This window comes from Pan paniscus, chromosome 5, assembly GCF_029289425.2.
Source record: "Pan paniscus chromosome 5, NHGRI_mPanPan1-v2.0_pri, whole genome shotgun sequence".
In the NCBI taxonomy this organism is placed as follows: Eukaryota; Metazoa; Chordata; class Mammalia; order Primates; family Hominidae; genus Pan; species Pan paniscus.
In genome coordinates, this window is record NC_073254.2 from 43,676,034 (window position 1) to 43,694,677 (window position 18,644).

Consider the following 18,644-nt stretch of genomic DNA (forward strand, 5'->3'; position numbering starts at 1 on the left):
GAGAGCTGACTTAGTTTCAGGATATTGTTAAGCCCTTTGAGACTGGTGCTCCACAACAGTAATTAAGCATCATTATGATGCAGGTCAAGGTAAGACATTTCCGAAATTTTCTAGGACGTGTTTTTGAAGGCTTGGGATATTCTGCTTAGCTCATATTTATGTATTTTTTTTTAGTTAAAAATGATAACAAGATGATTTTTGCTCTGTTTACAAACATTTGCATGAACACTGAAAAATTCATCCAAATCGTTAAAAATATTCAATGCCTACTAAGAGTCATGGAACCCTATTATATGATGGTGAATCGAGAAAGAACTATACAAAATTATGCTTTCAAGAAACTTATAATTACATTGGCTAGAGGCTTATCAGTTCTATAAATAATATTTACAAAACAATGCAATTCTAACCTTCATAGAGATTTGTATGGCTTGTTAAGAGAACCATAGTCTAACACAATGGGCTTCAACGGGGGGGCACACTCTGGGATGCAGAGACTTTTGTAGGGTTATAAAGTTAGTTTTAAGGAAATAACTTCCAGATCCTCCTTGTTCCTTTGTTTTCTTCGCTAACATTTTCTTGAGGAAATGCCAGGTTGAGGAGTTAGACAGGTTCTCTTTCCAGCCTTCACTTTCAAAGATCCCTTCTCCTCCTTCACAAAAGAAAGGCATAATTACCATCTCTACTGATCTTACTGTAACATGTCATCCACATTGTGAAAACCAGTGGTACACCAAAGAAAGGGACAACTCAAAATGCTGGTGGTGGGCTGCTCATCATTAAAGATGACATGATGGAAGAGAAAATATATATTTTTAGATTCTAGCAGTGTGTCTTTCTAGATCTATCTAGATTGACTACTATTATTAAATAATGGGCACTTTTAGAGAAAGGTATCAGATAATGGCAAAAATAAAAGTTTAATTAAAAAGTAATCACATTGTCCCATAAAAGCTAAATATTATATTATGATAAATAGAAATAAAAAGATTTATTCTGTTATGCAATTCCACTACATATAAACATTACCACATTTCTAAAAATTCACGTAAATCCGCCAGTTCCACAGATGTATGTCAAAAGCCTAACTGGTTTCAAACTAGTCATATTATCTTTCCATTAAGTTGAGACAATCATGGAATAAACATTTAACGAATGAAAGAGAAATTGATAAGACTGTGTCATTACCTTTAAAACCCTTTAATTTGTGGCTTTATATTACGATAGAGTAGTATAGACTTAAATAGCAGAGACCCTTTACTCAAGATATCGATTTGAAATTTCATTGAAAAAAGAGTGAATTGTTTTAAATGGGGCTTATGACAATTACTGTCTTATAAACTGCACTGTTTGCATCAAACACAAATAAATATTTGGGTGGCATTACAAAAGATTGGGTGTACAAAATCATTGTGTATATGTATATTTTTTTCTCAAGCTCCAATAGAATGAACATTATTTGTATATTAATATACACACCATAATGTATATGAAACCATTTGCTCAGGTCTATACTTTGGAAGAGGCAAGGATTAACATTGAAAATACAAAACTAGATAACCAAAACAGTTTCTATGTGGTTTTAGAATAAATTAAATGCATTCAAATTTATGTTTACATCCCATTTGTGTTTTATTTCAAGCAAAAATAAAATTTCTAATGATCTGTTTTCTCTGATGATATACCAATGATCAGGGACATAAAGGAGCTAAGTAGAATGGTTGTAATTTTGTTTGCATCTACAAAATGTTTGTATATAATAATTATATTTATTGATCTCCATGACCTAGGAATTACTTGCGTTTGTAAAAATTAAAGAAAATTAGAAAACATATTTAATTGCCTTATTCACTCTAGTCTTTATCTATGACTTGCAATTCCTCTTTATTTTTGTAGATTTGTGGTGAAATCTCATCAGTTTCTTCAGGGCATCCTTCATGTCCTTATTTCTTAAGGTGTAAATGAGCGGGTTGAGACTTGGAGTGATGATGGTGTAAAAGAGGGTGAGGAACTTGCCCTGGTCTTTGGAAGCCCTGTTACCTGGTTGCAGGTACATGTAGATAATAGTTCCATAGAATATAGACACTACAGTAAGATGAGATCCACAGGTATTCATTGCTTTTCGCTGGCTTGCTTTTGACTTCATTCTCAGCACAGCTTTGGGAATGTAGCCATAGGATATAAGAATAAGGATGAGAGGTGTGAGGACAATTATAATGTCTAAAGCGAAAACAGACATTTCAACTGTTGTGGTGTCTACACAAGCTATCTTGACCAGAGCTGGCAACTCACACAAGAAATGATCCAGAAGGTTGTTTCCACATGTGGGCAAATTCAGAGTGAGTGTACATAATACTACAGAATTGGCCAAACTAATACTCCAGATCATGATAATCATCTTTAGACATAGATGTGGGTTCATGACTACAAAATAATGCAAGGGCTTACATATAGCTGTAAAACGATCATAGGACATAACAGCCAGGAGAAGGCACTCAACTGAGCCCAACCACATGTAAACATAGAGTTGGATGATACAACCCACATAGCTGATGGTCTTATCAGGTCCCCACAAGTTGACCAGCATCTGAGGGATGATGCTGGTTGTGAAACATAGATCTAGGAAAGATAAATTTCTGAGGAAAAAGTACATTGGTGTATGAAGCTGGGAATCCAGGAGAGATGCAAGAATGATGGCTGTGTTACCCACCAATGTAATTAAGTAGAAGATGGCGACAACTCCTGACAGGATCATCTCCATTTTTGGATGGTCAGAGAAGCCAAGCAGAATAAAACGATGTAAAGAACTATAATTGCTTTGGTCCATAGTCCTTCAATGTCTAAATCCTAGAGTGAGAAAAGGAGGAGGGAGGAGGTAGATGATGATACATGGATAAGGAGAAGGAAGAAGAAGGAAGAAGAGGTAGAGGAGGAGAAGGAGGAGGGAGAGGAAGAAGAAAAGGAAAAGAGGAAGAAACAATTTGTCAACATGAACTATCTAAATAATTTGATAAAATATAGAACTAAACAAAAAGAGATAATTTATGTTACTAATTGAAAAAATTTAATGGATAAAAGTAAAAATTACAGCCAAGAAATCTGCTATTTGTCATAGATTCTTTTATGGCAATGAGTTTAATATTAGATTTTTTTAAAAAAATCCAGGTGACCTTGGGGAGTTCACTTTTAAACTTGAGGTCTGAATTATCTAACGTGTAACTTTGAAAGTTTGAAATAGATGCTGGTTCTAAAATGACCCTATGATTCTTTATAAGCTAGTTAGCTTGATAAAATGAACATATTCTTTTATTTGATCAATAAATTCACCTATAAAATTTAAGTTCTGGGCTAATGGTAGGATGAGGAAAAGATGTGATAACCTGGAGGATGAACCTGGGGACATCATGCTAACTGAAGTAAGCTGAAAGACAAATATTGCATGATTTCATTTATATATGGAATCCAAAAAAGTTGAACTCATAGAGGTAGAGAGTGGGGGCAGGAGATGGATGGGAAAAGGGGAGATGCTGATCAAGGGTACTAAGTTTCAGTTAGAAAAGAGGAACCAGTTTTAGTGATCTCACAGAATGGTGACTACAATAAACAATAATGCATTGTTTATTTCAAAATTACTGAGAGTAGATTTTAAGTGTTTTCACCACAAAAAATAAGTATGTTAGGTGATGGGTTTGTTAATTAGCCTGATTTAATCATTACACATTATAAACATATATTAAAACATTATATTGCACCCCATAAACATATACAATTGTTGCTTAATTAAAAATAAACCTTAAAAAAGAGTGAGGAAAGATTGTTCTTCTTTTTTCATATCTTAGTGACTAAGCACCTTTGATCTCCTAGTTTGTTATGTAGGACATCTGGTGTTTACCCTTGGACGCTTTGTCTCTCTCATTCTTAACGCCTTATCACCAAAACTGGTAAATTTGGATGCAAATATATATGCTAATTATCCTATCACTTTAAAAAATCCCTACCACCACAACCCTAATTCAAATCACTATGATTTCTTTTCTGGATTCTCCAATAGTCTTGCATCCAGTCCTTGCATCCAGTCTTATGCCTTTACATTGTTACAACATTTGATGAAATCATGTCATCCATCTCCTTAAAACTTGTCAGCCACTTTACACTACATTTAAGAAATACTATATTGTATACTTAAAATTTTGCTAGGAGGGTAGATCTTATGTTAAGTGTTCTCATCACACGCGCACACATACACAAACACAATAAAGAAGGTGGGAGGAAACTGTTGGAGGTGATGGATGTATATATGGGATAGATTGTGTTGATGCTTTCACAGGTATATACTCACCTTCAAACTCATCAAGTTGTATACATTAAATGTGTACTGCTTTTGTATGTCAGTCATACTTCAATAAAGTGGTCAAAAAGCTAATATAAAACATTTGGTTAAAAAATAACAGCCATTAGCCAGGTGTGGTGGCGTACTCCTATAGTCCCAGCTACTCAGGAGGCTGAGGCGGGAGGATCACTTGAGCCCAGGAGTTTGAGGTTGCGGTGAGCTATGATTGCACCACTGCACTCCACCCTGGGTGCTGGAGCAAGATCCTGTCTCAAAAACAAACAAAACCCAGATAAATATCAAACTGGTGCTGCTTCTCTCTCTTTATATAGATGTAGTACAAAAAGTTGTGCTTTTTTTGTTTGTTATGCCATTTCAAATATGTTTTTTTGAATGTTATTAAGAAATTATTTCCAACTGTGGCCATGATTCAAAAGTGGATACATTTGTGAGACTAACCGGAGATAGTGGTTGAAATAGCCGTTTTGAGAAAATCATTTTGTGATTTCTTTAGCATTAGCTTTTCAAAAATTATGATTTGATTCTGAGTTTTGCCATTAATCAAATTGGATAGAAAGAAAAATAATTCTCTGAAAGATATTTCAAGCTGTCACACCCCATTAAAGTTCCATAATGTCTGAGCAGGGGCATGAATAATTAATGCTTATTTATTTTAACAGACTCGTTGATGTGTATAATTGTGCCTAACTTCTGAATAAAATAGGGCTTCAGTTAAAATTATATAAAAACCTGAAAATTCTTTTAAAATTAAAATCAATATTATGCTGTTAATTTCTTAACTATTTCATTATTACTACAGTCCATAAAGATTAACTCAGGAAAGAATAAAAATCCTCCTTCTGCCTATTAAAAAGTGACATAGAAAAATCTTCAAATAAATTTTCATGCACAGTATGAGATTTAGAAATGGATACATAAAATCTGAGTCCTTTATGGCTCCACAACCTTCAAGAATAAAATATTTTGCTGACAAGTTTCACAAATGGCATTAAAAAACAAAACAAAACAAAATTAAAAACAAGTATCTGAATTCTTCATTTTCAATTTAATCTATCTTTCTCGCTTTTGTTTCTGCTGGATCAATATTTATTCTCAGACTTCTGAAATAAAACCAGCCCATACAGATCTAAGTTCTTTTTCTTCTACTTTCTACAAATTGTTTTACCAATCCAGGCATACTGTTTCTCCAAGAGATTAAGGATGAACATTACTGTGATCCAGAGAGAGTTCCTTTGCCATTCTACTTCTTGACTTTTGTAGAATCCACACTATGGAAAATAGATCCCGGTTAAGCATTTTTTTCTCCAGGGCTGTAAATTTCTCATGATTTCCCTGCAGTGCCACGGAGAATTCTGCTTTTCCCAAAGTGTGTTAGGGTAGAGATTCTCAACAGGACTCCTCCTTCTCGAATATATGACTTCAAGTAAGAGGATGAAACCTGTCACAAATTCTTACTTCTTGTTCTGAGTTTAAATCAACCTGCAAGTAGGTCTTGACCATAGAGAAACATTAGGAAAAGCAACCGGATAATTCAGAATCAGAATTGAACAAAATTTCTCAGTATTACCTGAAGACTCAGATAATCAAAAAGATTATCTAAACCATTGGGACTGCATCCAATTAACTTTACTAGAGTACAGTGTCATAGAAAATGCCAGCCTAGAATTAGACCATACCCTAATATTTCACTAGGGCAGGTTTAGTAGATGTAAAAGTTATTTAATATGAAGGAAAACTATAGGACAAAGAAATAAGAAAATGTATTTTCATATTTTTTTGGTTGTGAATGTATTATAATATAAAATTTACTCTTAAATAATGTAGATTTCCAACACTACAATTATACTTAGCTACAGAAAAATCTTACCATTCAAAGCACAAATATTGATTGTGGAACTAAACTTGCTCTGAGCAGATATCATTTAAATGAGGTACCTCTAGTGGTTATCTCTGATACCCATGGTCAAAACAGTTGTATTTGAAAGAGATGTTTAATCCCCAAAGCTCTAAACAGTAAGACCAGGATCATAAGATTTACATTTTTGCTCAGTTGTTTTGGTGACCATCAATATATTTTACACTTGAGATATAGTATAGTGTAATGGTTAGATGGATAGATTGTGGAGCCAGACCTTCTGGGCTGAAATCCTGGTGGCTACAGTTATCAGATGTGTGAACTTGGGAAAATTACTTAACCTTCATTGCCTCCGATTTCTTATCTATAATAGGGGATAGTATAATACATAATTTAAAGGGCGAATGTAAGGATTCAATAAGTTTAACATACGTAAATACTACAGTACTGGTTGGCACACAGCATCCAAATAAGTATTAACTATTACAATTTCAATCAGTTCAGGGTGTCTGTGTGCTGCAGAAATATTTGGGGAAAGTTTATGCTGATATTTGATAAAACATCTGGAAAATACTCTCCTTATAAGCACTTCCTTTAGGATTTTATATATAATACACACATATATGAAATATATATGCTATATACATAGTATATACATATGTATGTGCATATATTCTTTATAAATGCTATAATAATGATGATAAAAAGAAACATAACATCTACTAATGGTACATTTTTGTCTATCAAGATTCTAAACATCTGAATACTTGAAACTGTTCACTTTGACTGGAGATCTCAGTTTCACTTATGTATTTTTCTCTTCCCCTTTAGTCAAATTTTCTACAGTTCTCCTTTTTCTTTTAAAAACCACTTTAAAGTTATAATTGAATTTCACAATTTCAATTCAACCATAGCAAATATTCAATTTTCATTTGAAAAACAAAAATGTATATAAATTGTCATGCCCACCCATGTTTCTGGTTTAAATACATTCCTACACAGTGATTTTTCCAGTCCCTTGCTCCTTATTCTGTGATTAAAATCCATGGGTTTGTTACTCTGGAGAAATTATAGAGAAATCCTTTGGATTTTTGAATTAATTTTTAAAAAGGTTTTCATTTGTTATCAAAAAATGGATATACCCAGCTTGTAAAGCAGATGCCCTTGCCTTAAACTTTAATATAAGACCTTTCCATACCCCTTTGAATAAATCAAGACATGTTTTCCTGTTTCCTTTTTATTTAACAATTTTTTCCCTTGCTTACTTTAGCCCTTAACTTATGGAAACCATTTAAAGTGAAGTTATTAGCAGTGCTTCCACAACTGGCCGCATATCAGAGTAACTGTATTGGCTGGCATATGTAGAAATTTTAGAAATACAGTGTCCTGAGATTCCTATGCCCTTGCCAAAGGCTCAATTCTTTTCTGTTTATACTGTGTCCCTAGATAGAATCTTAGAGTTTTAAGGATTTAAATCCCATCTACATATTGATGGCTTTCAAGTGTCTATTTCCAGTCTTCTACATTGAGCATGGAATAGGTAGTTCCAACTGCCTAATTTCATGCACAAAATTATGAGTCTAAACATAGCTAAAATAGATCTCTTGATTGCACTGAATCTGCTCTCATTCCAGTCTTCCTCATTGTAGTAAATGATATAAACATGTACCTATTTCTGGCCAGAAACCAGTAATTAAGGAGTTATCCTTAATTACTAGCCTGCCCTCATCTTGAAAATCTGAACGATTCCAAGCTCGACTTCTCTCCATTTCCAGAATGACTAACAAACTGGGCCACCCTATTTTTCCTGGATTACCCAATGGATTACTATCTTGTTTCTCTGCTTTAATTCATTCCCCTTTCAACCTATTCTCCATATGGCGGCCAAAAGCGTTCTTTAAAAAAACCACACGTTGGCCGGGCGCGGTGGCTCACGCCTGTAATCCCAGCACTTTGGGAGGCCGAGGCGGGCAGATCACCTGAGGTCAGGAGTTCGAGACCAGCCTGATAAACATGGAGAAACCCCGTCTAACAATACAAAATTAACAATACAACAATACAAAATTAGCCGGGTATGGTGGCGCATGCCTGTAATCCCAGCTACTCTGGAGGCTGAGACAGGAGAATCGCTTGAACCCGGGAGACAGAGGTTGCGGTGAGCCGAGATCGCACCATTGCACTCCAGCCTGGGCGACAGAGCGAGACTCTGTCTCGAAAAAACAAAAAACAAAACCCAAGAAAACCAAAACCACAAATCAAGTATTTCCGTTTGCCAATTTGAAATCTTTCTAGACTTCCTATGCACTTAACGATAAAATTCAGACTCCTTACAAAGAACTACCAGATGCACCTTGCCTGGCTCCTTTTCATCCCTCCCTCCTTCTCCCATTCGTCTCATGCCTTTGTCATTCCAGGGTTGCAGGTGTTAAAGTGTCTTTGCATTGAATTCCATTGGCCTGGCAGATTCTGTCCCCAAATTGAACTCCTTGTTTGTAATCGTTTTTCAGATACAATCTATTCAACGAGATCTTCCTTGACTACTTAATCTAAATTAAAATCCCTCCTCCCCAGCTAATCTCTATCACATTTCCATGTGTTTTTCATAGCACTTATCACTCTAAATTTTGTTTTTTTTAAATGTATCTCCCCACAATTAAAACCTAAGATCCAAACGAATATGGATCTGATCCCCCTTTTTTGCCACGTAACTGAATGAATCAATTCAACAAATTTGATTAGCAATAGAAATATAGCAAACAACTAAATAGACAAAACAGTAAAGTCCCTGACTTAATGGAGCTTACTTTTATTTGTGAAAACAAGCTCATCAGCCAAATTATATATAGTGTTTTATTTGTTCATTGCTTTTTTTTTATTTCTTTCTTTTTTTATATAACATCCCACCAAATAGAAACATTCTCTCTTTAGGAATAGTGTTCCGTGTAGATGTTGATTTCTTACTATGCAATTTTACGGACATTGTCTTCCAATATTTCCGTAGACTAATTGGTCAGGACCTGATAGCCCTGTGATAATGCTGCACTCAGCATTCCTTGATGATGCTATATTAGCTTCCAGTGGCTGTTTGGTGCCTGGAAGGGGGTCTAGCATGTAACAGGGATCAATAATTGTTTGTTGACTATAAAGCAGTTAGAACAATATCTGATGTGTATATTAAATATCCCATTCAGTCAAGGTTATCTAGGGTGATATATTCAAGAAATATAATGCTAACTCATTTATGTGGTGATGGAGATCCGTGTTTAATGATATTGATCATCAAATAGCCTGGATAAAGAGTATGTTCCCAGAAGAAAGAGATTTCTGAGACTGCTTTTATGTTATCCTTTACATTTCTATTTTTTGACTCTTTTTTTTTTGGCTTTTGGCTTTTGGGTCTCACTCTGTCACCCAGGCTGAAGTATAGTGGTGTGATCATGGCTCATTTTGGCCTCAAACTCTTGGGCTCAAGCAATCTTCCCATTTCAGTCTTTCCAGTCACTGGGATTAATGCTGTGTGCCACAAAACTTGGCTCTGTTTGATTTTTTTTTTGGTGGACCATATATTTTACCAAAATATCTGAAATATTGTAAATGATATTTTTTGAAATATCGGAAATTATTTTTGGTATATTTTGGGGAAAAATACGAAACCAAAACAATCTACCTATTTACCTTCTCGTGAACTTATGAAATCAAATATTTTAAGCCTTATTTTCCCCAAACCGTATGATTCTTTCAATAGTTGCAGAAAAATCTTCTGATAAAATCCAACACCTCTTCATGTTAAAACCCTCAATAAACTAGGTATCCAAAGAACATACTTCAAAATAATAAAAGCCATTTATTTCAGTCCCACAGCCAACATCATACCGAATAGGTAAAAGCTGGAAGCATTCCCTTTAAGAACTGGAATAAGACAAGAATTCTGACACTACTCTTATTCAACATAGTACTGAAAATCCTAGCCAAATAAATCAGGCAAGAGAGAGAAATAAAAAGCATCCAGATAGGAAAAGAGGAGTCAAATTATGCTATGATTCTATGACTAGAAAACCCCAAAGACTCTGCCAAAAGGCTTCTAGACCTGATAAAACAACTTAAGTCAAGTTTGAAGATACAAAATCAATCTAAAAAATCAATAGCATTTCTATACACCAATAATGTTCAAGCTGAGAGCCAAATCAAGAATGTAATTCCCTTTAAAATACACACACACACACACACACACACACACACACACACAATCTAGGAATACTTCTAACCAAGGAAGTGAAAGATTTCCACAAAAAGAACTACAAAGCACTGCTGAAAGAAATCATAGATGACACAAACAAATGGAAAAACCTTCCATGCTCATGGATTGGAAGAATCAACAACATAAACAAAATGTCTAAATTTTACCGCCTAAAGCAATCTACAGATTCAACACTATTCCTATTAAATTACCAATGTCATTTTACACAGAACTAGAAAAAATGATTCTAAAATTACACGGAACCAAAAAAGAGCCCAAATAGCCATAACAATCCTAAGCAAAAAGAGCAAAACTGGAGGCATCACATTACTGGACTTCAAACTATACTACAAGTCTACAGTAATCAAAACAGCAAGGTACTGGCACAAAAATAGGCACCTAGACCAATGGAACAGAATAAAGAACCCAGAAATAAAGCAGCATACCTACAACCAACTAATCTTGAACAAAGTCGACAAAAATAAGTAATGCAGAAAGGACTCCTATTCCATAAATGGTCCTAGGAAAACTGGCTAACTATATTCAGAAGGATGAAACTTAACCCTTACCAAGCACCATATACAAAAATTAATTCAAGAAAGATTAAAGACTTAAATGTAAAGCCCCAAACTATAAAAATCCTGGGGAAAAAACTCAGAAATACCCTTTTGGACATTGGCCTTGGCAAAGAACTTATGACCAAGTCCTCAAAAGCAATTGCAACACACAAAAAATTGACAAATGGGACCTAATTAAACCAAAGAGCTTCTGCACAGCAAAAGTACCTATCAACAGAATAAACAGACATCTTACAGAATGGGAGAAAATATTTGCAAACTATGCATCTGACAAAGGACTAATATCCAGAATCTATAAGGAACCTAAACAAATCAACAAGAGAAAAACAAATAACCCCATTAAAGAATGGGCAAAGAACATGAATGGACAATTCTCAAAAGGACATAAAAGCAGCTAACAAACATATAAAAAATGCTCAAACACTAATCATTAGAGAAATGCCACTCAAAACCACAATGAGATACCATCTTGCACTAGTCTGAATGGCTATTACTAAAAAGTAAAATAATGACAGATATTGATGAGGCTGCCGAGAAAACGGAACACTTTTACACTGCTGGTGGGAATGTAGATTAGTTCAGCCACTGTGGAAAGTAGTTTGGGAATTTCTCAAAGAACTGAAAATAGAATTACCATTCAACCTAGCAATTCCATCACTGGGTATGTGCCTCCCACCCAAATAAATTGTTCTACCCAAAAGACACATGCATTCACATGTTCATTGCAGCACTATTCACAATTGCAAAGACATGGAATCAAGCTAGGTGCCCATTAATGGTGGATTGGATAAAGAAAATGTGGTACATATACAACATGGAATGCTACACAGCCATAAAAGAGAACGAAATAATGTCCTTTGAAGCAATATGGATGCAGCTGGAGGCCATTATCCTTAGCAAATTAATGCAGAAATAGAAAACCGAATATCACATCTTCTCACTTGATTTAAAGTTTAAGGAGCTAAATCCTGGGTACATACAGACATAAAGATGGAAACAGTAGACACTAGGGATTCCAAAAGGAAGGAGAGGAGGAGAGGAGCAAGGACTGAAAAATTTCCTATTGTATACTATATTCACTGTCTGGGTGACAGGATTAATATAAGCCCAAACCTCAGCATCACACAATATACCCTTGTAATAAACCTGCCCATGTATCCCCCTGAATCTAAACTAAAAATAGAAATTTAAAAAACCCCCTTTTCATAGTAATCATAAAATATACACTTATGCAATTTATGAAAATAATATAGTTTTACCTCTGTTCTTTTCACCGCAGCTTTGTGAAGGTATAATTAACAAGTAAAAATTGCATACACTTACTATGTATATGATGTTTTGACATATGTATATATTGTGAAGTGATTACTACAAACCAGCTAATTAACCTATCCATCAGCTGACATATTTTTTCTTGTTTTGTGGTGAGAATATTTGAGATCTACTCTCTTAACAAATTTCAAATATTAAATACTGTATTGTTAACTATATTCACCATGCTGCATATTAAATCCCCAGAACTTGTTCGCCTTATAACTGAAAGCTTGTACCTTCTGACCAACATCTCCCTGTTTTCCCCTCCCCCAGCTTTTGGAAACCACCATTCTAATTCTATTCTCTGTTTCTGTGAATTCAGCTTTTTAAGATTTCATGTATAAGTGAGTTCATATGGTATTTGTCTTTTTCTGCTTCATGTATTTTACTAAGCATAATGCCAACAAGGTTGATCCATGTTGTTGCAAGTGGCAGAATTTCCTTCTTTTTGATGGATGCTTGGTTTGTTTCCAAGTGTTGGCTAATGTGAATGATGCTACGTTGAACACAAGAGTGCATATATCTCTTTGACATACTATTTTCGTTTCCTTTGGGTATATACCCAGCAGTGGGATTGCTGGATAAGATGGTAGCTCTAGTTTTGATTTTTGAGGAACCTCCATACTGTTTTCTAAAATGGCTGTTCCAATTTACATTCCCACCAGTAGTGCATAAGGATTCCCTTTCTTTCTGAATCCTTACCAATACTTGTTATCTCGTCTCAATAATAGCCATCCTAACATGTTGGCTGATCTCATTGGGGTTTTAATTTTCATTTCTCTCATGAATAGTGCTGTTGAGCATTATCATTATTTCACATATCTGTTGGCCATATGTATGTCTTCTATTGAGAAATGTCAGCTCAGGTCCTTTGGCCATTTACAAATCAATTTATTGTATTATTTTTGCTATGGAGTTGTTTGAATTCCTTGTATTTTTTGGATATTAACTCCTTATCAGATTTGTGAGTTACGTAAGATAATGGTTCAATTTTATTATTTTGCATATAGATACTAAGTTTTCCCAGCACCATTTATTGAATCAAGTATCCTTTCTCCTGTGTATTCTTGACACATTTGTCAAATATTAGTTAGTTGACCATATATGTGAGGATTTATTTTTGGGGACTTGATTCTGTTCCATTGGTTTGTGTGTCTGCTTTTATGCCAGTATCATACAGTTTTGATTCTTATGGTTCTGTAATATGGTTTCAAGTCAGGAAATGTGATGCCTCAGCTTTTCTGTTGTTGTTGTTCAAGTTGTTTTGGCTATCTGTGTTTTTTTGTGGTTCCATACATATTTTAGAATTTTTCCTCCAATGCTGTGAAAAATATCATTAGAGTTTTGATAAGAATTGCATTGAATCTGTCAATTACTTTGGGTATTATGGACATTTTAGTAGTATTAATTCTTCTATTCCATGAGCATGAAATATTTTAAACATTTATTTGTATTTTCTTCAATTTATTTCATCAATACTTTATAGTTTTAAGTGTAAAGATTAATCACTTCCAGGGTTAAATTTATTTCTAAATATTTTATTCATTTTGATGATACTGTAAATGGCATTTGTTTTTCCAGATAATTCAGTGTTACTGTACAGAAACACAATTATTTTATGGCACATGTATACATATGTAACTAACCTGCACAATGTGCACATGTACCCTAAAACTTAAAGTATAATTAAAAAAAAAGACAATTATTTTTTCAATTGACAAATAAAAATTGTATTTCTTTATAGTATACAATTATGGTGTTTTGATATATGAATACATTGTGGAATGGCTAAGTTAAGCTATTTAACATATTTATTACCTCCTTTTTTGTGATGAGAATATTTAAAATATAATATTTTGGCAATTTTTAAGAATACAATATATTGTTATTAAGTATGGCCATCATAATGTACAATAGATCACTTGAATTTATTCCTCCTAACTGAAATTTTGTATCCTTTCACTAAGATCTGTCTGTATTCCCCACCCCCCAGCCTCTGGTAAGCACCATCTTACTCCGTTTCTGTAAGTTTAACTGTTTTAGATTCCATTTGTTTCTCTGTGCCTCACTTATTTCACTTAATGTCCTCCAGGAAATACATGTTATAATTAATGGCAAGCTTTCTTTCTTTTTTAAAATTACTGAATAGTATTCTATAGTGTATATAAACCACATCTTCTTTATCCATTTTTTGTTGATGGACACTTAGGTTGATTTTTGCTATTGTGTATATTTTTGCTATTGTGTATAATGCTGCAATGAACATGGGAGTGAGATATCTTTTCAAATAAGGCTTTCTTTGGGTATATATCCAGAACTGGGATTCCTGGATCATATGATATTTCTATTTTTAATTTTTTGAGGAACCCCCTTACTATTTTCCATAAAGGCTATACTAATTTATATTTCCACCAATAGAGTGCAAGGGTTTTCTTTCTCTGCATCCTCTCCAACATTATCTTTTATTTTTTTTGATAATAGCCATTCTAACATGTGTGAGGTGATCTCACTGTGGTTTTAATTTGCATTTTTCTAATGATTGGTGATGTTGAGCATTTTTTATATACCTGGCCATGTCTTTGAGAAATGTCTGTTCAATCATTTGTCCAATTTTTCATTGGGCTGTTAGTTTTCTTACTACTGAGTTGTTTGAGTTCCTTATTTATTTTGCATATTAAACACATCAGATGTATGGTTTGCAAATATTTTCTACTAATATTTCTTTGGGTTGTCTATTCACTCTGTTGATTGTTTCCTTTTCTGTGCAGAAGCTTTTTAGTTTGATGTAATTCTATTTGTCTATCTTTATTTTTGTTGCCTGTGCTTTGAGGATCACCTAAAAAAACCATTGCTCAGGCCAATGTCATGGAGGTTTTCCCCTATGTTTTCTTCTTGTAGTTTTAAAGTTTATGGCATTATGTCTAACCTTTTAGTTAATTTTGAGTTGAGTTTCGTAGGTGGTGTGAGATGAGGGTCTAATTTCATTCTTCTGCAGGTGGACATCCAGTTTTCCAAACGCCATTCATTAAAGAGACTGTTCTTTTCTCATTATGTGTTTTTGGCACTTTTGTTGAAAATCAGTTGGCTGTAAATACTTGGATTTATTTCTAGATTCCTTATTCTATTGTATTGGTGTATGTGTCTCTTTTTATGCCAGTACCATACTGTTTTTATTACCATAGCTTTGTAGTATATTTTCAAATTAAGTACTATAATGCCTTCAGCTTTGTTCTTCTTGCTCAAGATTGCTTTGTCTGTTTAGAGTCTTTTGTGATTCCACATAAATTTTAAGATTGTTTCTCTATTTCTACGAAAAATGTCATTGGAATTTTGATAAGAACTGTATTGAATTTGTTGATTATTTTGGGTAGTATGAACATTTTCGCAGTTTTAGTTCTTCCAATCCATGAACAAGGAATTTTTTCATTTATCGTCTTCAATTTCTTTTACCAATGCCTTACAGATTTCACTATACATATCTTTCACCTCTTTGGTTTAATTTATGCCTGAGCATTTTCATGTTTTGAAAATAGGATTGTTTTATTGATTCTTTTAAAAATAGTTTGTTGTTAGTGTAACACTACTTTTTTAAAAAAATATAAATTAAGTTCTAGGATACACGTGCAGAACGTGCAGGTTTGTTACACAGGTATAAATGTGCCATGGTGGTTTGTTGCACTGATCAACCCATCATCTACATTAGGTATTTCTCCTAATGCTAGCCTTCTCCTAGCCTCCCACCCACTGACAAGCCCCAGTGTGTGATGTTCTCCTCCCTGTGTCCATGTGTTCTCATTATTCAACTCCAACTTATAAGTGAGAACATGCGGTGTTTGATTTTCCGTTCCTGCATTAGTTTGCTGAGAATGATGGTTTCCAGCTTCATCCATGTCCCTGCAAAGGACATGAACTCATCATTTTTTATGGGTGCATAGTATTCCATGGTGCTTATGTACCACATTTTCTTTATCCATTTGGGTTGGTTCCAAGTCTTTGCTATTGTGAACAGTGCTGCAATAGACAAACGTGTGCATGTGTCTTTATAGTAGCATGATTTATAATCCTTTGGGTATATACCCAGTAATGGGATAGCATGATTTATAATCGTTTAGGTATATACCCAGTAATGGGATTGCTGGGTCAAATGGTATTTCTGGTTCTAGATCCTTGAGGAATCGCCACACTGTCTTCTACAATGGTTGAACTAATTTACACTCCCACCAACATCGTAAAAGTGTTCCTATTTCTCCACATCTTCTCCAGCATCTGTTGTTTCCTGACTTTTTAATGATCACCATTCTAACTGGTGTGAGATGGTATCTCATTATGGTTTTGATTTGCATTTCTCTAATGACCAGTGATAATGAACTTTTTTTCATATGTTTGTTGGGCACGTAAATGTCTTCTTTTGAGAAGTGTCTGTTTATATCCTTTGCCCACTTTTTGATAGGGTTGTTTGGTTTTTTTCTTGTAAATTTAAGATACTTGTAGATTCTGGATATTAGCCCTTTGTCAGATGGATAGATTGCAAAAATTTTCTCCCATTCTGTAGGTTGCTTGTTCATTCTGATGATAGTTTCTTTTGCTATGCAAATGTTCTTTAGTTTAATTAGATCCCATTTGTTGATTTTGGCTTTTATTGCTTTGCTTTTGGTGTTTTACACAGGAAGTCTTTGCCCATGCCTATGTCCTGAATGGTATTTCCCAGTTTTCTTGTAGGATTTTTATGGTTTTAGGTCTTACATTTAAGTCTTTAATCCATCTTGAGATAATTTTTGTATAAGGCGTAAGGAAGGGTCCAGTTTCTGTTTTCTGCATATGGCTAGCCAGTTTTCCCAACACCATTTATTGAATAGGGAATCCTTTCCCCATTGCTTGTTTTTGTGAGGTTTGTCAAAATCAGATGGTTGCAGATGTGTGGTGTTATTTCTGAGGCCTCTCTTCTGTTCCATTGCTCTATATATTTGTTTTGGTACCAGTACCATGCTGTTTTGGTTACTGTAGCCTTGTAGTATAGTTTGAAGTCAGGTAGTGTGATGCCTCCAGCTTTGTTCTTTTTGCTTAGAATTGTGTTGGCTATACAGGCTCTTTTTTGGTGCCATGTGAAATTTAAAGTAGTTTTTCTAATTCTGCGAAGAAAGTTAATGGTAGCTTGATTGGGATAGCATTGAATCTATAAATTCCTTTTGGCAGTATGGCCATTTTCATGATATTGATTCTTCCTATCCATGAACATGGAATGTTTTTCCATTTGTTTGTGTCTTCTCTCATTTCCTTGAGCAGTGGTTTGTAGTTCTCCTTGAAGAGGTCCTTCACATCCCTTGTAAATTGTACTCCTAGGTATTTTATTCTCTTTGTAGCAATTGTGAATGAGAGTTCACTCATGATTTGGCTATTTGTTTGTCTATTACTGGTGTATAAGAATGCTTGTGATTTTTGCATGTTGATTTTGTATCCTGAGAGTTTGCTGAAGTTGCTTATCAGCTTAAGGAGATTTTAGTCTGAGACGATGGGGTTTTCTAAATATGTAATCATGTCATCTGCAAACAGAGACAATTTGACATCCTTTCTTCCTATCTGAATACCCCTTATTTCTTTCTCTTGCTTGATTGTCCTGGCCAGAACTTCCAATACTATGTTGAGTAGGAGTGGTGAGAAAGGGCATCTTTGTTTTGTGCTGGTTTTCCAAGAAAATGCTTCCAGCTCTTGCCTATTCAGAATGATACTGGCTGTGGGTTTGTCATAAATAGCTCTTATTATTTTGAAATATGTCCCATCAATACCTAGTTTATTGAGTGTTTGTAGCATGAAGGGGTGTTCAATTTTATTGAAGGCCTTTTCTGCATTTATTGAGATAATCATGTGGTTTTTGTCGTTGGTTCTGTTTATGTGATGGATTACGTTTATTGATTTGTGTATGTTGAACCAGCCTTACATCCCAGGGATGAAGCTGACTAGCTCATGGTGAATAAGCTTTTTGATGTGCTGTTGAATTGTTTGCTAGTATTTTATTGAAGATTTTCACATCAATGTCCATCAGGGATATTGGCCTGAAATTTTCTTTTTTGTTGTTGTTGTGTCTCTGCCCTGTTTTGGTATCAAGATGATGCTGACTTCATAAAATGAGTTAGGGAGGAGTCCCTCTTTTTCTATAGTTTGGAATAGTTTCAGAAGGAATGGTACCAGGTCATCTTAGTACCTCTGGTAGAATTTGGCTGTGAATCTGTGTGGTCCTGGAATTTTTTTGGTTGGTAGGCTATTAATTACTACCTCAATTTCAGAACTTGTTACTGGTCTACTCGGGGATTC

The 18,644-nt window shown here is 34.5% G+C and overlaps 2 protein-coding genes across 2 annotated transcripts in view; one reads left to right on the forward strand and one right to left on the reverse strand.

The window, feature by feature from the left end:
- Window positions 1-18,644, forward strand: part of LOC100968916 (uncharacterized) — a 41,867-nt gene that overhangs the window by 6,322 nt on the left and 16,901 nt on the right. The gene's annotated exons all lie outside the window — the stretch shown is intronic.
- Window positions 1,865-2,827, reverse strand: LOC100969266 (olfactory receptor 2W1). The gene has a single exon (XM_003829711.4). It carries the CDS (start codon window positions 2,825-2,827, stop codon window positions 1,865-1,867), a length of 963 nt encoding a protein of 320 aa, XP_003829759.4.

What these genes read in the sequence shown, in the direction of transcription:
- LOC100969266 (XM_003829711.4), bottom strand. Translation starts at nt 2,827, where the DNA reads ATGGACCAAAGCAATTATAGTTCTTTACATCGTTTTATTCTGCTTGGC.